Below are 20408 nucleotides of genomic sequence, written 5' to 3' on the forward strand. Positions count from 1 at the left end.
ATGCAGGCTTCTCTGACCCAACTGACCCTCCCATGCTCCCCTCACCTCTCCCTCAAGCCAGCTGGGCTCCCTCTGACCTCTGCCTGTTCAGCGCAGTAGGAAGCCAGGGCAGGGGATGGCAGGAACCCACCGCTGGCACACGCACCAGGGCCAATTCCCCTCTCCTGGAGTAGGGGGCCACTGGGACTCTCAGACTCGGTTGCCACCCCCAGAGGCTGGAACCCAGGTCCGCCCGCGCCCGCTGGGATGAGCAGAGACGGTCGGGGGGCGCTGGGACCTCGCCCCATGCTGCTGGGGAGGCGGCGGTCAAGGAGCGGGAGGTGGGCGTGGCGGACGGAGGCACCAGCCCCGCGCGTGGACCCAGCGGGGGGCGCGGGCTCGGCCCCGCCCCGCCCCGCGCGCTCCCACCGTACCGGCGCGCGTTCCCGCGAGGCGGCGGCGGCTGCAGCATCGGCAGCAGCCGCGGGCAGCCTCAGGCGGGGCCGGCCGGACGGACCGACGGACAGAGGACGCCGAGGGCGCGCGGCTCGCTGGTGCTGACCATGGAGGGAGCCTCGTTCGGCGCGGGCCGCGCGGGAGCCGCCGTGGACCCCGTGAGCTTTGCGCTGCGGCCCCAGACCCTGCTGCGGGTCGCGTCCTGGGTGAGTGGCCCCGGGCCCGGCTCCACCGGCCTCGCACCCCACCCAACCCCCCCCCCCCCGACCCCGCCGCCCCTGCCCCCATCCCCATCCCTATCCCCGTCCCTGTCCCCGTCCTCGCGGCCCCTCCCCCGCCGGCCGCAGGTTGGGTGACGTCACCGGCAGGGCGCGCCCACCTGCTGGAGGGGGAGGGGCCAGGGCGTCCGCCGGGGACCTTGAAAGGTCATCGCCGGCCGCCCCCATCCCCAATTCTCCTTGGGTCCCCCTCAAGCCCCTTGGCAGCCCTAGCCGCCTTTTCCCGGATCTCTCTGGCGGCGAGCGCAGGGAGCGAGCCCGGGCCAGGAGCTAGCGGGCCTGCCTGCTCGGGGCTTCTAGACTGCTCCGTGTGCCGCTGCAGGAGGGGAGCGCTTCCCGGAGGTGGTGTGGGAGGCAGGACTGAGGGCAGCTTTGCCGGCAGGGGCATCCCGCCCCCTAGGCTGCTTGCTCCACCTCCCAGGCGGGAGACGGGAGGGGTGCTGGCAGCCCTGCTTACTCACGGGGACCAGGGTGGTGCCAGGGCTGAACCGGGACCCCTGCCTTCTGGAACAGATAGGCCTCCCGTGTGCCTCCATGTCCCCTAGAAGTTTTGAGCTGGGGCGGGAGAGAAGTGGAAACCACAGGGTTTGCCTTAGAAAAAGGGCTGCTAAGGCCAGCGTCTGGTTCGCAGGGACCCCGGGCCACAGCTGACCTGACTCCCAGCTCCTGCGCACAGGATGCTGAGGTCAACATGTTGCCTTTGGCTCCCAGACACCAGCGGCCACGTTAATAAGTAGTTACGTGGAACCATTGACGGGCATTGGGAAGCCCCATCCTCCTGTCCCCCACAGCTCACCAGCTCCACCCCATTTGCAAGGCCCCCACATGCCCAGCGCCACCGCCGGGAGAATGACGCTCCTGTCCCTTCTCCCTGGCCCAAGCAGTGCAGAGTCCCCAGCTTCAAACGCACGTCACCTGTTGGGGTCCCTGTCCCCGTCCAAATCGGGGAACGAACTGTGGCGCTTCGTGGTTTGGGAGGAGGCTCTAAGAGCTAAAACAGACCAGAGCTGCAGGGTTTTTGTCTTTTGGTTATGGAGCCACACCTGCAGTGCTCGGGAGCTGCTCCTGGCTCAGTACTCGGGTTTGCACCTGGCGGTGCTCAGGGGACGTGCGCTCCAGCGTGGGGCTGTCTCCGTGGCCCCTGCGGCCGCAGTTTGAGGCCTTTCTGGGCACAGAAGATGCTCCCTGAGTGGTGCCGGCTGACAACGCCCCCTCGGCCGGGGGCGGGGAAGGAGCGGGCCTCCCCGCGGCCTGAGCGCCCCGCCGCCCCCAGGTGTTCTCCATCGCCGTCTTCGGGCCCATAGTCAACGAAGGCTACGTGAACGCCGACAGCGGCCCCGAGCTGCGCTGCGTCTTCAACGGGAACGCGGGCGCCTGCCGCTTCGGCGTCGCGTTGGGCCTCGGGGCCTTCCTGGCCTGCGCCGCCTTCCTGCTGCTGGACCTGCGCTTCCAGCAGATCAGCAGCGTACGCGACCGCCGCCGCGCGGTGCTGCTGGACCTGGGCTTCTCAGGTGGGCGGGGCCTGCGGCGGGCGGCTGCTCGTGTGGGCGAGGCCTCTCCGGGATGGGCGGGGCCTGCGGCGGGCGGCTTCTCGCTTGGGCCGGGCCCGCTGTGGGCGGGGCCTCAGTAGGGCGGGGCCTCGCCGAGGCGCTCCCTCCAGAGCGGGGTGGGCGGGGCCTGCGGTAAAATTATTCCTCGGGTGGGCGGGGCCTCGGCGGGGCGGTGGGCGGCTTCTAGCAGGAGGGCCTGGTGTGGGCGGGGCCTCGGCGGGACTTCTCCTTGGGGCGGGTCCTGCGGCGTGTGGCGTGGCCTCCCCCTGACCCTCCGCCCGGTACCTGCAGGGCTCTGGTCCTTCCTGTGGTTCGTGGGCTTCTGTTTCCTTACCAACCAATGGCAGCGCACGGCGCCCGGCCCCGGCCCGACGCAGGCGGGGGATGCTGCGCGCGCCGCCATCGCCTTCAGCTTCTTCTCCATCCTCAGCTGGGTGAGTGCTGGGGGGGGGCGGCGTGGAGGGGCGGCGCGCGGGCGGGCCGGGGGAGGGGGCCGCCCCACCTAACCCCGCGTCCCCCGCAGGTGGCGCTCACTCTGAAGGCCCTGCAGCGGTTCCGCCTGGGTACCGACATGTCGCTTTTTGCCACCGAGCAGCTGGGCGCGGGTCCGGGTCAGGCCTATCCCGGGTACCCGGTGGGCAGCGGTGTGGAGGGCACGGATACTTACCAGAGCCCGCCCTTCACCGAGACGCTGGACAGCAGCCCCAAAGGCTATCAGGTGCCTGCCTACTAGTGGCCAGTAGACCCCGGCCCTGGATCAGAGGCTGCTTGGTCAGCACAGGCTCCCTGGCCCCCTGGGCCAAAGAGGAGGTGGCCTGCAGGCTGCCTGAGTTTCCCCACAAGTCCGCCCAGGCCCTTACTTGCCAGGCCCAGGCCTAAAGCCCTGAGAAGCGCCAGTCCAGTCCTGGGCAGTGTCTGGGGTCTCGGGATCCTCCTAGGAGACAGCCAGACCAGGGCTCTGTCCAGTCGCCCTCCACAGCCAGGTCGGGGCTAACCCCACTAGAAGAGGGACCCAGCCCCTCCCCAGTGGTCACTTTTCCTCCCACGTTCCTGCGGGTAGTGGTTGTCCTCCCTCCTGTCATGGTGCGCCCCCCCCCCCCCCCCCCCCCCCCCGCCAGCCACAGGCTCTGTCCACGCCCTTCAGGCTCCCTTCCATAGCCTGGCCCTGTTGATGTCGTGTTGTGGTCTAGTGTCCAGGTGTCCCCAGTAGTTCATCCCCAAACGGCCCCTCTGTGGCACCTGCTTGCCCTGGCCTGGGTGGACGGTTCTGGCTGTGCAGTCACCATGTGATAGCTGTAGGCCTGGCCCAGCCTGCAGATAGAGCATGTCTAGTGAGTCACGAGGTGTGACCAGCCCCTCCTGCAGAGTGCGCCTGGATGCTCCAGCTGCCCACACCCAGGAGATGGCCATTTCGTGCAAGCCCCACCCCGACACCCCCCCCCCCCCCCCCGCACCCTCTGTGCGTCACTGACCGCTCATGCATTGCTTGAAGCTGGCTTTCCACATCCTGTGATCCCAAATGCGTTGCCACATTTCATTCTCAGAATGTCCTGCTGCAGTGATGGTGGAATGACAGCCTGTGTGTCATGTAGGCCACTCCGCGTGGAAATTAAATGAACATGTTTACAATTTTTGTATATATTAGCCTCTCCTCTCCTCTCCTCTTCTGAAAGACCAATCTGTGATTGTGTATTTTCAGTGACCCCTGTTCCAACTGCAACTTCTTTACAATAAAGACTGGAAATGGGTCTGCTGTGGCGTCACTTCTGCCCCACCCCTGCCAGGCTGATCTGGACCTGGGAAATGCACCGCCAGGCTGAGCTGCCAGGAGGCCCCCTTTGTCGTTTTCTGGACAACCAGGGCTCTTTGATAATACTTCCTCTGCTTGAGGTTTTGGGGTTTTGTTTCTTTTCTGGTGCTGCGGGGTTGGACCTGGGGCCACACACCTGCAGAGCAAGAAATCGGCCCAGTGACCCTCTTTAAAAGCAGACTCAGGATCTGGAGTGATAGTACAGCGGGTAGGCATTTGCTTTGCAGGTGGCTGACCCAGGTTCGATTCCCGGCATCCCACATGGTCCCCTGAGCACCTATAGGAGTAATTCCTGAGTGCAGAGCTAGGAGTAACCCCTGTGCATCGCTGGGTATGACCCAAGAGGCAAAAAACCAATAATAATAAAATTAAATAAAAGCAGACTCATCGGTACCTGCGGTTCGTAGATGCATCCTTCTCACTGTGACTTCCTGTCTGTGTAGATCCACAAGCAAACATCTCAGAGGTCTGTGCACACATAGTAAACCTTGGCAGTTCACATCTAGGCGTTAAGTCCAGTGGCATTAATTCCAGCTGCAGTATTGTACAGCTGTCACTGCCATCTGCTCTGGACCCTGCACCTATGGAACAGGTGTCCCCCAGTTCTGCTGCCCCAGTTGGGCTCTGGGAACTTCTGATCTGTCTTTATGCGTGTGTGATTGCAGCCATTGAGTACTGGCTTTCTCGCCACTCCCGGTGGTGCTCAGGGCTCACTCCTGACAGTACTCTGGTCCTGGTCAGCAGGATGTGAGGCTGCACCCCCTCCCCCATACACCCTTGATCTCTCCAGGTTCTCTTTCTGTTGCTCTTTCTCCACGTGAATGTGTGATCTTGAGCTCCCTCTCACTCGGCGTCATCACACAGGCTTGTGTGTCCTCTTCCAGTCAGTGATGCTGGCAGGTCAGTGTTCCTTCCTGTCGGACACCTCTTCACCGGCCACCTGCCCTGGCGTCCTTGGCTGTCCTGTGCTGCTTTGCCTTCGCAGCTCTCTGTCCGCTTTCTGCTGTGCTTCAGTCTCATTTACAAGGGTTGTGTGTTCCTGTTTCTCACACGTTTTTGTTTTGGGGCCACACCTGGTGGAGCTCTGTACTCTTGGTGGGGCTCGGGGACCATATGAAGTTCTGGGGATCGTACCCTAGTCAGCCACATGCAAGATACTAATCCTCTGAGCCTGTTTTTTAGACTTTTGGGAGGGGTGCGCAGGGCCACACATGACCATGCTCAGGGCTTAGTCTTGGCTCTACAACCAGCAATCGCTTCTGCTGGGCCCAGAAGGCCATTTGGGTGCTGGGGATCAAACCTGGGTTGACTGCATGCCAGGCATTTATTTTGCTTTTTAGGTCACACTGGCAATGCACAGGGGTTACTCCTGGCTCTGCACTCAGGAATTACTCCTGGCAGTGCTCAGGGGACATTATTGAATGCTGGGAATTAAACCCAGGTTGGCCGCGTGCAAGGCAAATGCCCTCCCCACTGTGCTATTGCTCCAGCCCCAGCCTTGCAGACATTTTAAAGGGAAAAATTCACAACTCAAAGGCAGTTAGGACTGGGAATCAAGCCTGGGCAGGGACATGTGGCAGAGCCTTCGGTGCCAGCATGGGTGAGAGCCCTGGGGCCAGAGGGGCAGCTTAGAGCACTGGGTTTCCTGTTTCCTGGCAGCTCACGCCCAGGTTTCCTAACCCACATAAGGTCTGGCCCTGCCTAGCGTGGCCCTCAATTCAATGAAGGAAAACACACACGAAGGTGCGGACGCACTGTCTCCCCCGCCCCGCAGCCGCGCTGTCTCCACCTGTTTCTGCTGCAGCAACATCAGGCACCTGAGTCAGCAGACCCTCCGCAGTGGTTTTTAAACCTCCCTCACTGCGGCTGGGTTGCTACATGTGTCGTCGGGCACTGGGCCTCTCCAGGTTCCAATGATTGCCAGTAAGAGGCTCCTGACACGGACACAGGTGGCCATGCACAGAACTTTCTCAGGAACCAGTGCCCAAAGCCATCGCTGGGTTCGATGTGGAACACATGTAACTTTAAAAAGCAGCTGACATGGCTGGAGATCAAACCCAGGTTGGCTGTGTGTAAGGTGAACGCCCCAACTGCTGTGCTTTCCCTCCCGCCCTCCTCCCAAGATTCAGTAACTCAGGACACCTCTCAGACATGCCCTGTACCCTCTGAGCCACCAGGCTAGTCTCTCTTTAGGTACTGGCTCCCGGACAGGGGGCAGAAGCCCAGCCATAGCACCTAAGGCCGTGGCACCAGGCCAGGCTGTGCCCGGGCCGTCCTCCACTGCAGGGCCAGACTCTGCTGACGGGTCTTGGGCTATGAGCTCAGAAGGCAGAGAAGCTCAGAACACCCAGCATGTGCATTATTGCAAAATAAATTTATTTGAAGATAAACTGTCTTATAAAAGATCAGAGGCGATTTGAGATCCCAGATTCAGCTTGCCTCAAAAAGGTTCAACTTCAAGTAGCACAATTTTGTGTCTGCTTTTAATCCTGAACATTCTGGAACCGTGAAACAGCTACCCATTTACACAACACACTCAGCATCGATTCCAGCACCGGTGAGCCCGCAGCGTCCTGCTCAGGGCACTGGTGCCGAAGCCTCTGGCTCTGGCACTGTGGACGGGGCGCCGTGTCTGGGCCGGCCCACCACTGCCCCGGGAGGACGAGGGAGGCAGCTCCTGCAGACCCCTGCAGGCTGGCCGGCTGAGCAGCCTGAGCTGGTGGCCGCCTGGCACTCAGGGGCGACGGTGGCGGCACTCAGCACGCTGCTTGGGGCCGCACGGCAGCAGGAGCTACGTGATCATCCTGGCCATGGCCTGCAGGGACGGGAAGTCCTCATCGCTGGCATCGTGTAGCGCCCGGTGGCTGTCCACATCCCCAAGCGCGAGCACCTGCCGGCACGTGGGACACACACAGCAGGCCAGGTCCACCTGCCGGCTGCTGGCCTGCCATGCACTCTTCTTATTCCTCTTGGCCTTGGTGCCGGGCGGCCGCTCCCGCCCGCAGAAGTCTGCGTGGGCTGACAGCAGCTCCTGCTGCTTGGTCGTGTCAGGCAGAAGCACCAGCAGCTCCTGGAAGATCTTCTGGAAGTTCTCCCCGAGCAGGTCCCGGCAGCTCTTGTAATACTGGGCCGCGGAGATGACACCCTGCCACAGAGAAGAAGCCTTGCCGGCCAGCCCCACCCCTGCAGCCCGGCCCTCCTGCCATACCCTGCCACTCACCTGCCGGAACTCCCCCGAGTGGCTCTTAAACTGGCTGAAGCGTCCCTCGTCACTCTGCAGGAAGTCCCTGATGGACTGGATGAGCTGCAGGTTCCTTTCCCGGAAGTGCTCAGGGACCAGGTAGGCCCGCGCCTCAGGCGGTGGCCGAGACCTGGGTGAGGGGTACAGCCATGGAAGCCTAGCCTCACAGAGCGCCCGCCTCCCCCGGTCCCCAGAGGCAGGGTCTGGCCCACCAGCACTCACGCTTTTGTGCTGCTGCTGGGAGCACAGGAGGGGTGGGAGCTGGGCAGGAGACCGGAGAAACCGGGTGGTGGTTTGCTGACAGGGGGCACCAGCCCTGGTGGGGGTGGGGTGTTCTTCAGGATCACCCCAGTGTTGAAGCCTAGGAGGGAGCAGGCCCAGAGCATGACCCACCCGCACCCCATTTCCCAGCCCACGGGGGCCGCTCCCACCCCCCACCTGCCCAGATGCCTGCAAGCAGATGGGAGCCCGGTGCCCTACCTGGGGGAGGCGGCATCCGGGGCGGGCAGGGGCTACCAAGTACTGGGAAGTCTTCTTGAGGGGTGGGGCCCAGTGGGGGCCCCAGGGGCCGTGGGAGCCCAGGGGGTTCCTTGGGGGTGCTTCGGGCCAGGGTCGGTGCTTCTGTGTGTCCATTGACGATGATGGCTCCGGACCCCTCAGCTCTGCCAGGGGGCGCTGAGGTGGGGTGCTCAGCCCCTGACGCCTGGTCAGGGGGGGTTGGGGGGGGCGAGGCGGCACTCTGCTTTTCCGAGCCCACCTTCTTCTTCTTGCCCACCTTGGTGAAAGAGGGGGTGGAACCTGGGGCCAGCAGGATGGGACCCGCCCCGACGAGGGGCACACTCCGGGGCTCCTCCTCCTCCGTAGGGCCCGGCCCTCCCTTCCTCCCGCCCTTGCACCCCTTCCCAGCCTTCCTGGCCGCCAGGCCCCCGGGGCTGGGCTGGACCCCTTTTTTGCTGTTGTTCCAGGCAGAGAGGAGGCTGGTGGAGGCAGGGCTGGGCTTGGCGGCCGAGGGCACCAAGGCGGGGAAGTCCTCCTCCTGGAAGGTACTCCTGCCCCGGGGGGGCGCGGGGTACACCAGAGCCAGCCCCACGGGAGCGGAGACCGCCGTGGGGGCCAGGCCTGAGGAAGTGGAGGCGCAGAGGCTGGGGAAGTCTTCGTCCTTGAGCTTCACAGGGGCTGGCACGAGGGGACTGAGCCGGGGCGAGTAGGGGTCAGTAGCCCGGCCACACCCACCCGGTCACCACACCCTGCCCCCAGCACCCACACACACCTCACGAGGGCTGGCCCGGGGGCTGGGAAGGCCTCCTGGCTCACGGGTCCGTTTGGGGAGGCTTCTTTGGGGCCTGCAGGACAGGGAAGGGGAGCCATCCTGTGTCACGGCCCACTGGGGTGTCAGTCCCCGGTGACAAGGCTCAAGGCCACCCAACATGTCCCCGGGCGGCTGGCTCACCTGGGCCTTCACCCTGAGTCCGTGGGGGCCGTCGGGGGCCTCGGGACTCTTCCGGGCCCCGCGGTGCGGCCTCCTCGCCGTCCTCACTCCTGCGTGTCTCCGGCTGCTGCTGGGCAGCCACCGAGGCCCGGATGGCAGCGGCCACTTCCCGGTCCTCTTCTTCCCTGGGGAGGGTGGCTCTTCAGGCAGGGCAGGCGTGCCCGACAGGCTAGCCGGTGCATGGGGCCATGTGCGGGGCACAGTCCTCTGATCCCTCACCCCCAGGTTCCTCCCAGGCACGGCCGCGGTGGCGAGAATATCACGTGTGCAAGGGAGGCCTCCCACCTCTTGTACCTCCAGCTTCCTCGGCGACTCTGCTGGGCTCCGCGCCCACCAGCCCGGCCCGCACGGCTCTGCCGGTTGTACCTGTCCACCTCCTCGTAGTCGTCACCGCCGACCACCCCTGCAGCCAGCACATGGGCCATCACCCGGGGCCCCTGCTCCCGCGGTTCAGGGCTCTGGGGCATCATCACCGCAGGGACGCCAGGAGGGCCCTCTCACCCTCCGCCCTGCGCGGGTGCCGCGGCGTGTAGCTGAACTGCAGGTCAATGTGGCGGTTCTGGCGTGCTTCGGCGCGGCTGCGACTGTGACAGGCCGTCTTGTGGGCCTTGAGGTCGATCTCGGTGCGGAAGGCATGCGTGAACTGCTCACTGCTGCAGCGGCCCTCCTCACACAGGAAGTGCTTCTCCCGAAAGTGCTCGCGCAGGTACGCATAGTCACTGGCAAGGCAGCCGGGGGTTAGGACCCACCAGACTGAGCCCCTGGAGGTGCAGGAGTCCCAGCCCCAGCCCCAGCCTCAGCTGACCCCACACACCCGCCACGGTCTGCACGTCCCCCCGACCCCTCAAGTCAGTCGAGGTCCCTCTGAGTGGCACACACACACCCCCTACTCTATTCCCGGGGCCCCAGCTGCACACGCACATGCCTTATAGTCTGGACCCTGATACACATATGTGCATACACACATACCTATGCTTTCGCACATGCCTGCGGTCACATAGTGGTAGACTCACACATACACACCTGTACTCTCACACCTGTACTCTCATGTGCACACCTGTACTCTCACCGCATACCTGTACTCTCACACACGCACACTTGTAATCACGCACACATGTGCTGACACCCGTGCACCTGTACTCACACACACCTATACTCTCACATGCACACACACCTGACCTGTTCTCACACGCGCACACCTGCACTCTCACGAATATACACCTGCACACACACGTGCACACCTGCACTTTCACATGCTCGTACCTGTAGTCTGCACATACCAGCACTCAAATGCGCACACCTGCATCCTTACACGCGCATACCTGTACTCACATGCGCACACCAGCACTCACACGTGCACCTGCGCTCACATGTGCAAACCTGTACTTGCACACGCCTATACTCTCACATACACATACCAGTACTCACACGCATACACCTGTACTCTCACAATGCACACCTGTACTCACATGCACACACCTGTATTCACATGCACACACACCTGTAGTAGTCCTGGGCACCGTCAGCATCACAGAAGTGGCAAAAGTAATGGTCCCGGCGCAGGTGCTTCAGCAGCTCGTCATTGTCCAGGTAGCGCTCATCACAGAACTTGCAGAGGGGGTGTCCACGGTGCGAGGTGTCATCGGGGTCCCCCTGCATCCGGTGCCGGGCCAGGTCTTTGCGTGAGTACCACTTGCGCTCAAAGGTGAAAATCTGCAGAAGGCAGCAGGCGTGGTGGCCCCCTGAGGGTCTGTCCCTGCCCTCCCGCCTTGCGGTGCCTGTGGCCCCCACCTGTGGGAGCCCCGGGCCCACCTTTAGGTGCCTGAGGCACAGCTTGCAGCAGAAGAGCTCATGCTGCTTCCGCATGTGCTGCTCCAGGTCCCCGAAGAGGCTGAAGGGCGGCAGCTCTGGGCAGCGCGGACACTCGTGCTGGAGCAACTGCCTGGGCACATGAGAGGCCACGGGGCTGCATCCACCCGTCTGCCCCCGCCCTGCCCGGGCGCACGGAAGGTGGCGTCCAGCCCTCTGCCCCTGCCTCTCACCTGTACAAGGCCAGCACCTTCGCGTCAGCAAAGTAGATGTCGTAGGCCTTCTCGTGCTGCAGCTGCTGGAGCGCGATGGAGGCGAAGGCAGGGAGCTTCTTCCCGAACACCCACCTGGGCCCGGAGCGGTGGTAAGCGCCATCGCTCCCAGCCCCACCGCCGCCCGCAAGGCCAGGCCAGTGCTGGCACAGTCATGGGGAAGTGAGGGACCACCGCTGACCGCCCAAGACTGAGCCCGTCCACTGCACCCGTAGCCCCAACAGGCCAAGAGGGATCCCCACAGCACTGGGCCTGGCCCAGGACTGCAGGCAGGGTGCCCTGACCGGTGGCCTCAGCTCTGCCCTCAGCGCAGAAAGGTCACATCAAGGTCACCTGCTTCAGCTCAGATGCAGGACGGTGGGCCCCAAAGGCCCGGATGTGGCCATGTGCAGGCAGGCCAGGCCGAGTGGACACCGCCCCCACAGCAGAGCGAAGAGTTGGGGGCTCGGACTCCATGCAGCCCGAGCAAGGCAGGCAGGCCCCAGGCAGGGGAGTGGGGCTGAGTCTGAGCAGGCAGGGAGCTGCCTGGTGCCCATGTCTCCCCTGTCTGGGCGAGGCCTCCCCTCAGGGCAGCCCAGACCCGTCTAGACCTTAGCTCCTGTCCTCCACTCCCTTGGACCCAGGTGTGGGATGGAACAGCCCTGGCAGGGGATGTGGGAAGGCCACAGGAACCCGAGTCTACTGACAGCTGCCAGCCCAGCACCCCCGAATCGGCCAAAGGCCCGTCCTCGCCCTGGCATGCAGGGTCACGGCCCGGCCACCCCTCATACACCGCCCAGTCCCCGAGCAGCTGCAGGCGCAGCGCTGAGTGGCAGAGCGACGTGAGCATCCCACATGCTGAGCTGCCACCGCCGGTGGCCACTCCAGCAGCTGGGAGCTGACAACACGTCCCTGCCTCTGACCAGCATAGGGCTGGCCCCCAGGAGGTGGACGGGGTGCTGGAACCTTACTGCAGCGTGCAGCCTGGCACGGTCACCCCCGAGCCGACTGAGCAGAGCCTGAGGCACAGATCTTCCCGACCCCCTCCAGCCTGTGCCAGGCCATGGGGCTGCCAGACACACCCCTCTGCCCAGGCCCCCACACTGGTCCAGCCACAGAGCCAGGCTGGCACCCAAACTGGGTCTGTAGCAGGGGGCCCTGGGCGCTCCTCCCGGCCCTTCCTTCACTTCCTCCCCCAGAATGCAACGAAGGGAGTCCCAGGGCCCGGGAGCGGGCGAGAGGAAGCAGGACCTGGGCAAGGCGGAGGTGGGTGGGCACGGGGCACCTTCCCGCTGGCGCAGGGCCGAGCAGCGGGAGCCCGGCTCGGGTCACACCCGGGCAGCCCCAGGTGAGCGGGGCGGCTGGCCGGGAGGATTACGTCATGCCACGCCGGCCCGGCCGCCTGGCACCGGGGAGGTGCTCTCGGGGCCGCCCGGGCCAAGGTTCCCGGATCTCCCACGGCCTCATCCCTGCCGGGCCGGCACTTCCGGGGCGCGCGGCCACTCCTCCGGCGGGCAGGTGGGGCGCGGGGGGCACCCGCCCGCCCGCCCGCAGCGCTCGCCCCGCACCTGGCGCAGCTCCTCGCGGCACACGGCGCAGTAGCGCTGCTCGCACAGGACCCGCATCTTGGTGGAGCAGCGGTAGCACACCGGGTGGTCGCAGCGGCCCAGCGCCGTGGCCTCCAGGTCTCCGCAGCACAGCACGCAGCTCCCGCCGCCCCGCTCGGGGCGCCGCCGCCGCCTCCAGGGCCGCGCGCCGCCCCTCGGACCCCGCCGCCGCCGCGGCTACCGCCGCCATGGTCCGGCTCCGGCCCCTCCCGGCCGGCGCGGCGCGGCGCGGCTGGCTCCGCGGGCCCCGCCCCTTCCGGCGACGTCACGACCCGCCCCGCAACCGCCCCGCCCGGCGGAAGCCGCGCGCGCTGCCGCTTCCGCCTACCGAGGTGCGGGCTAGAGCGTAGCCGCCGCGCTCGGGCGCTCTAGCCGGCCCCGGCGGCGCGCCCGCTCCTGTTCCTCTCTCCGGTCCGCCCCGCGGCTCCTGCGCTAGGGCCGTCGGGGACCGGGAGACGGCTTCCCGGGACGCCGGGCGGACGGCCACCGCGGCCACCGCCTGATGGGAGACTCCTATCTATCGGTGGCCCGCGCGAACCGGACCCCGCGACCCCCAGGCCGGCTCGGCCGTCTTGGCCAAGACCCCTCGTGCCCCCTGCACGGCCCGGCGGCCTCGGGGCTGCCAGGGTGGGCGTGCCGCGGCGGGGTCGCGCCCTGCAGGACCCCCGAGAAAGAGACAGCATTGCATGGAAGCCGACGGGCAGCAGGGCCGAGCAGAGCTGCCCGCTGGGGACCCGGGGCAGACCTTGTCCGCCTCATTTACGGGGCGGGCTGCTGACCAGTCCCCCCAGCGCCCCTCCTCGCCTCAGCCCTGACCAGACAGCAGAGGCGGACAGGCAAGAAAACCCGGGGGCAGAGTAGGGAGAGGAGGAGAATATCCCAGTGGGAAGCCACCCTGAGGAGGGGGTGAGGAGGCTGCAGGGATGGGGCTCCAGCCCACTCCGTCTCCCTCCGCAGGGTGCGGATCGTTCCCGGTGCAGGACCTGTGCTGCCCCGTGTCCCAGTGAAACCCACTCCAGCCAGCAACTCCCAGGTAGAGTTGCGGGGCCAGAGCCACAGGGCAGCGGGAAGGGCATGCGAGACCGTGTTCCAGTCCAGGTACCAGAGAGAACCAAGGCCTGGAAGGCTCCTGGGGACGGAGCCACAAGAGGCTGGGCTGTAGCTCCAGGGGTGAGGCTGCCAGTTTGGCCCTGAGCACTGCGCGACCTCCACACCCTGGCACACCAGAAATGGAGGGACTCCAACATCAGAACGCTAACAAAATAAGGGAGGCAGCGGGGAACGGTGGGACTAAAGGACCCAGACAGTCCCTGCATTTCGGAGGGAAGCATGTTTTCCGGACCCACTTCTCTCCCCGGGGAAAGCTCCTCCTTGCCTGGAGAAGTCACGTAAGGGCAGAGAGCTGAGGCCCTGGCAACCATCCACCCTGAGCCCCTGCCAGAAGCTCGAGGACAAGTCGGCCCCTGAGGGGCAGGCCAGAGGGACGTGCAGGCTGTCTGGGGCCACCTGTGGAGCTGAGAGCAAGATCGGGGCGTGGGAAGCAGTGGGCAAGTGCGGAGCCACTGGGAACCCCCACTCCTCCAGGGCTTCGGTTTTTGGAGCCGCTCACAAAATGGCTCTCCCAAAGGACAGAGCACGCAGCCTGCAGATGCCCTGCCACCAGCCGCCCCCTACGGCCCCCTGCATGCAAGCATGTGGGTGCGAGGACCCAGCGCCTGGAGACTGGGACCTTTGGGCTATGTCCTGGGGAAGTGAGGGGAGGCCATGGTGCTGAGTGGCCCATTCTTCTCTGTCCCTGCCGATCAGGGGACTCAGGACAACGGGGGATTTCATCTCTTCGGGTTTGGGAGCACAGTCTCCAGCCTGGACTGCAGGGGACTGGGGAGACGGAGCAAAGGACCAAACACTTCTGAGACCCCAGTTTCATCTCCAGTACCGCATGATCTGTAGAAAACCGCCAGGAGTGACCCCCAGCACAGAGCCAGGAGTAGCCCCCCAGAGCCAGCCAGACTAGCCTCGCTGGGCGCTCTGCACTAGGCAGGACCATCTCCTAGTCTTTATGTCCGTTTTCACTGCGGGGTAAAGGTTCTGCGCCCAGGGCAGATACTCCGCCGAGTAGCGGCCTGACCCTTTCCCAGCCTCCGAGGTTTCTGGGCCCTGCAGTTCTGAGCCCCCTTCTGTACTCTGGTGCCTCGACATCCCCTCTAGCAGCTCCAGGCATTGACCTGCAGACAGCTGGGGACCTACTCTGCTCATATAACTGGGGAAAGGCCAGGGACCCACCCAACTCCAACTCTGCAGTACACAGGGCTCCCCACAGATGTCCCGGGTGCTGCGATGGAGAACCCTGATACAGCAGCACAGGCGGCCACACAGGCCTGTGGTCAGGAATAGGAACAGAGCGCCCTGGAAATCCTGACAAAGGGACCCCAAGCTGCCTGTGACCAAGAAGGGTCCCTGTAGACAACTGTCCCACCACAGACACTGTCTTCCACTACAGACACTGTCCCTCACTGTAGATGCTGTGTCCCACCACAGATACTGTCCCACCACAGTCACTGTGTCCCACCACAGACACTGTGTCCTACTACAGTTACTGTGTCCCATTACAGACACTGTGTCTCACTACAGACACTGTGTCTCACTATAGTCACTGTCTCCCAGTACAGACACTGTGTCCCTCAGAACAGATACTATGTCACACTACAGACACTGTGTCCCATTACAGACACTGTCCCCCACCACAGACACTGTGTCCCTCACTACTGACTGTGTCCCACCTCAGACACTATGTCTCACTACAGTTTCCCACTACAGACACTATACCCCTCACTACAGACTACTGTGTCCCACCAGAGACACTGTGTCCCACTACAGTCACTGTGTCCCTCACTACAGTCACTGTGTCCCTCACTACAGACACTGGTTCCCACTATAGACACTGTGTCCCACTATAGACACTATCCCCCACCACGGACACTGTCCCCCACCATGGACACTGTTCCCCACAACAGATACTGTGTCCCACCACGATGTTGTCTCCCACTACAGTCACTGTGTCCCACTACAGACACGGTTCTCCACTACAGACATGGTTCCCCACTATGGACACTGTCCCCCACCACAGACATTGTCCCCCACCACAGACACTGTCTCACTACAGTCATTGTCCCCCACTACAGACACTGTCTCACTACAGTCTGGCACCCCTGTCCTTGCCTGCAGCCTGGCTGGGCAACTGTGACTCACTCCCCTCCGTTTTAGCCAAGTTGGCACCCCCTTCCCACATCCCACAGCCCTCCTGGTTCCGGCTCTCCTGAGCCCCCTACAGCCCCCGATCCTGTGTGCCTGTGGTCTCCTGGCAGCAAGGGGGCGGCTGCACGGGTCCCTGGAGGATGCAGTCGTGCTGTGCCCGCTGCCCACGCACTTACACTTCAGGATCCTCTCCAGCCCGAGGGCCCCCGGGAGCAGGCCTGCAGCAGGGGCGGCTGGGTACAAGCACCCTTCAGGCCCCCAGCTTCCTCAGTCCTCCTGCCCCCACCCCAGTCCCCCAGTGCTTTTGCTCCCACCCCTCCCCCAGCCCCCTCGTCCCCGGGCCCTGGCTGCCTCCCTCCTGCTCCCCGTTTGCCCCCCCGCCCTCCTGCCCTGGCTGCCCCCTGCCACCCACTCCAGGCCCTGGCTGTGAGTACACAGTTAGGGGCAAGTCCCCTTCTGGTGGCAGTGAGAGACGGTGGTCCAAGTGCCCTCCGGGAGGGGCCAACACCTGCTAAGTCACAGAGGCCAGTGTGCTGGGCACACCTGTACTCATGCAGGGCCGGGCGAGGAGGCTGGCTGCTGCCTGCTGACCTTCCCGTCATGCCATCGTGCAGGCCTTTTGCCCACTTGCTAACCCGTCCCAGGGATGCCCCAGAAGGCCTATCCTCTGCACCCGAAATTCTCTGGATCTGTGTCCCCTACCCTGAATCACCCTTCTTTCTTCGGAGGAGTCAGGAGGAGGCTCCGAGTGCCCACCCAGCCCAGTGGCCCTTCCAAACATGGGGCCGACAGGTGACCTCCTGGGTCCCCAACTGCAACTGGGACCAGGACTCCTCTTGGGGTCAGAATAAGCTGTTTCTGGGCCAGACCCAAAGTGGGCAAGGAACCGCTTTTCACATGGCCCACTGGGGTTTGATCCCCAGCACCCCCTATGGTTCCCCAATCCTACCTGGAGTGATCCCTGAGCACGGAGCTCAGCTGGGCGTGGCCCCCAAAGCAAAAACAAAAGAATAAGTTGCTTCTGATGCCAAGTCTGGCATGGGGGTGGTATCCTTCATGGCTGCCTCCTCCGGGCAGGCACCCGGGTAACACAGGGTGGGGGTGAGGAGGATTCAGGTCAGCACCTTTGGGAGTTGAGAGAGTTGTGAAGGGATGAGTAGGAGATTGTGAGGTTCAGAAGAAAGGTCAAGTAGTGGCCAGTACAGAGGGGGCTGGATGCCATCCTGAGCTGGTGGACAGGACCAGCCCCAGGCCTGACTGCAGAAAGGGTGCTGGCGTCATGGGGGCGCTGGGTGGAGGCCAGCAGACTGGGGTGAGGAGGGCCAGACCCCCCAGAGTGGCTAGGCGAACACCCATCCTGCGGCTGGCACCAAGCTGGAGGGGGAGGGCGGGATGGGCCAGAGTGCAGCGGAGGGGCACTCCCACTGCCCCCCATCGACAGCTTTGGCTAGAGGGCACATGTTTCTCCCCACACCCCATGGGCCCCACTTTTCTTCCTGGCAGCCCCTCCTCTAGCGGGGAGGAGGGGAGCGGGGGCGCTCCAGGAGGCTCCACTCGAGGGCCGCTCAGGGACGCGGCTTTGCTGCGCGCCGCCCCCGTCCTGGGGATCCCAGCGGCGCGGCTGGTGCGAGCAGCCCCCACCCCCTGCAGTTAAAGCCCGGCGGCGGGCACCCGCTCCGCAGCCTCCCGGTCCTGCGAAGACCCGCTCAGGAGATGCAGCGGCCCCCGGCGTGCGCGCTGCTGCTGGCGCTGCTGCTGCTACTGCAGCTGCCCCCGGAGCCCGCCGACGCCTGGTACAAGCACGCGGCGACCCCCCGCTTCCACACGGTGGGGCGCGCGGCCGGCTTGCTCCTGGGCCTGCGCCGCGCTCCTCCCGTCTGGCGTCGCGCTGTCGGACCGGGCGCGCCGGCGGGAGAGGCGGCCGTGGCGGGGCCCGCCGCCCGCGATGCGCTTTCGGGGCCCGGGATGCCCGTCGGGGCGGGTCGCAACCCGCGCGTCACTGCCTGGACCGGGCCGCAGCAGCAGCAGGCCAGGTAGGAGGGCGGGGAAGGGGCCCCCGGATCGGAGCCCACCTGCCCCCCGCCCATCCTCACCCCTTGCTCTTCTTTCCAGAACCTCTGCGGAGCCCGCCGAGCTGCCTTGGTCTGCACCGAGGGCCACCATGCCCCTGTCCTAGTGCTGCCCCTGCCTGCAGCCCGCTGGCGCTCAATAAAGCCCCCCCATGACCTGCCATCACCGTCTCTGTGTGTTCTGATCCAGCCTCCCATGGTCCTGCAGCCACGCGGTGTCTGTCCCATCCCAGAGGGGACGCTACCCTGGCCTCTACCCATTTCTCCTTCTCCAGTACCTCTGATTGGGGGGGGGGGGCTCCAGACTAGGTCCTAGGGTTTCCCCTCACCGGCTCCCCCCCCACAGTGGCGGGAGCGGGGCGGGGCAAAGTCTTGCTGCTGACCCTGAAAGACAGACAGGGGACCAGGAGTGTCCACCTTCTCGCCTCCCAGGGGCCTCCTGTTCCCTTCCCGGCAGTTTGGAGTTTCCAGCTGGATTCCCACAGTGTCCTGTCACCCCGGTACTCCCCAGCCCCTCTTCCAACCCTGATTCCACACAGGAGGCCCCACGCCAGGAGCTACACTGTGACCAGACAGTGGCAGACTCTGTCTCTGCCCATCCTTTCTCCCTGCTGCCCCTGTGCTCAGCTCGGGGTTGTGCCCTAGTCACCAGGAACCTCAGCGTGCGTAGCATGGTCCCCACAGTAATGGCCAGAAATCCGAACTCTGGGCTCCACCGCTGGCTGGCCTGTCCCCATTCTTGTTCCCTCCCCTCCCAGCCTGTGAGAACTGGGACCACCGAGCACTCAGCCCACAGCAGCACAGGGCCCCAGCTGGATCAGCAAAGCTGTTCCGGCTCCGCCTCTCCTGGACTCACTGAGCCCTACTAGCATTCAGGGTGGTATGGCTCGGCCCGGTAGCGCCTGATGCTCCAAGGACCAAATGGTGCCAGGGACTGGACCAGAGTCAGCCTCACACAGGACATTCCCCCTCAGTTCCTGGCTCTGGGGCCCTGGGGCCCCGCTGCAGCCCAGAGAGGCAGGTGTAGGTCCCGAGGACCTCCCGGCTGGGCTGCCTTCCTCTCCCTGCTGGACAGAGAGGCTGGGGGGTGCGGGTGGGGTGCGCGTGCCAAGCCTTTGCCGCAGTCCGGGGCAGGGCTGGGTCAATGCCCCCAAGAGGCGGCAGGTGGCGCTGGATGGCTGCTCCTTCGGCCACAGCCCGGTGGGAGCTGGAGGTGGGTGGAGCCGGGCGCAAGGTGCTCCCCCCGCCCCCAGCTCCCCACTGCAGCTTCCCTCGAGCCTGGGTCTCTGCAGTGGACATTTCTCGGGCTCTTGCGCTGATCTCACCCGCTGTTGCCTGAGGGAGGAGGCCCTAAGCAAGGCCATTAACACCCATTAGGTAGGCCATTAACAGGGTGTCCACTGTTAACTGGCCCCACCTGCAGGGGGGCCCCAACCCACCCTTAGGCCACACCTCCAGGGGGGCCCCATCCCACCCTTAGGCCCTGGTGGCTGGGGAGGCCAGGGCAGCGCTGAGGTTTGTGTACATTGCATGGTGCAGAAGAGCGACCTGGACCTCCGGTCACCTCCCAGGTGCCTCCTACCTGCCAGCCTCCCCATTACCTTCCTAACCCATCCCAGGGACCCCAGGTTGGCAGCCCCTGACTCTCCACGTTGCCCGCCTTCTCCTCCCCCTGGCCCCACCCCTCCCGGCACCACAGCCCGCAGGCCCTCCAGGGGTCCTGCGCTGACCGGACCCTCTGGTCCTCCCTCTCCCACTTACTCCCTCAGGCCTGTCATTCCTGCTGCCTTCCCCACTGCCTTTCTCGGGAGGCTCTGGCTTTGTTACTGTGTTACCTTTCCCCCTACTTCCTCTACTCCTTTTGTGCTTCTCCAGTTAAAAAAAAGAAACAATGAGCCCCAAAAGAGACAAGTTAGAACTCTGAATGCCAGTCAGTTCCCTGAGGCAGGACTGAGTGTCTAGCCTGAAAGCCTACTCGGACCCTTCCCCAGGAAGGGGGGGGGCACGGCATCTCCCATGGCCACCCTTCTTCCAGAGGGGCCTGCACCATGCACATGCAGTTGAATAAAGCCATTGTCAAGCCACTCGTTGGGGTGACCCACAGTTCCACACGGCTCCTTTGTTGCTCCAGGCCCCTGACTGAGCCCTCCCCCCTAACGCCAGGTCCACACAGCTGTGAGGAGGCCCCTGTGTTGCCATGTGGGGTCCCCCAGGGACTGTGCAGCCCCAGGCTTGTCTTACAGAGGGGCCCAGATCCTGCTCTCCTGACACGGGACCAGGGCCTGTACTGCCTTGAACCCCTGCACAAGGCTTTGGGCTGCAGCACCACTGGGTCAGTCTGGGCCGGATGCCACCCGCTAGACAGGCAAGCAGAGGGTAGTGGTGGCCAGCCAGGCAGGTGCTGGGAGCACAGAAGGGGCCATGGGGGCTACCACGCTACAGCTTTTAGTGGCAGCAGCTGGGTGTGGGCACCCAAGGGGCCCTGACCCGGGAGGCTGCCCAGAGGCAGGTCCTGGGCTTGGGCAGGGGGGCTGCGCAGGAGGAAGGCATGAGTGGGCAGCTGGGAGCCTGCGCCCACAGGGCCACCATCCTCCTGGGGAACTGTCTGGGCTGG

General features: G+C 64.7%; 2 protein-coding genes across 2 annotated transcripts; one reads left to right on the forward strand and one right to left on the reverse strand.

Moving 5' to 3' along the window:
• Positions 1 to 406: 406 nt before the first annotated feature.
• SYNGR3 (synaptogyrin 3) lies at positions 407 to 3364 on the forward strand. Its single transcript, XM_056135272.1, has 4 exons — positions 407 to 641; positions 1987 to 2224; positions 2555 to 2697; positions 2787 to 3364. The coding sequence occupies exons 1-4, from the start codon at positions 543 to 545 to the stop codon at positions 2994 to 2996; spliced, it is 690 nt and encodes a 229-aa protein (XP_055991247.1). The 5' UTR covers positions 407 to 542; the 3' UTR covers positions 2997 to 3364.
• Positions 3365 to 6428: 3064 nt separating this feature from the next.
• ZNF598 (zinc finger protein 598, E3 ubiquitin ligase) lies at positions 6429 to 12660 on the reverse strand. Its single transcript, XM_056135109.1, is given in 13 exon segments — positions 6429 to 7218; positions 7294 to 7444; positions 7537 to 7675; positions 7795 to 8504; positions 8585 to 8657; positions 8765 to 8928; positions 9089 to 9206; positions 9305 to 9522; positions 10305 to 10516; positions 10616 to 10745; positions 10846 to 10959; positions 12430 to 12591; positions 12593 to 12660. Coding segments are annotated over 13 exon segments (2613 nt in total). The 3' UTR covers positions 6429 to 6864.
• Between the last annotated feature and the right edge of the window lie 7748 nt (positions 12661 to 20408).

Source organism: Sorex fumeus, unplaced genomic scaffold (assembly GCF_029834395.1).
Source record: "Sorex fumeus unplaced genomic scaffold, SorFum_2.1 ptg000110l, whole genome shotgun sequence".
In the NCBI taxonomy this organism is placed as follows: Eukaryota; Metazoa; Chordata; class Mammalia; order Eulipotyphla; family Soricidae; genus Sorex; species Sorex fumeus.

Bases quoted from the DNA above. Each gene is read 5' to 3' on its own strand.
- SYNGR3 (XM_056135272.1), top strand. From the start codon at position 543: ATGGAGGGAGCCTCGTTCGGCGCGGGCCGCGCGGGAGCCGCCGTGGAC. The intron at 642-1,986 runs GTGAGTGGCCCC...CGCCGCCCCCAG, and splicing joins TGCTGCGGGTCGCGTCCTGG to GTGTTCTCCATCGCCGTCTT. The intron at 2,698-2,786 runs GTGAGTGCTGGG...CGTCCCCCGCAG, and splicing joins TCTTCTCCATCCTCAGCTGG to GTGGCGCTCACTCTGAAGGC.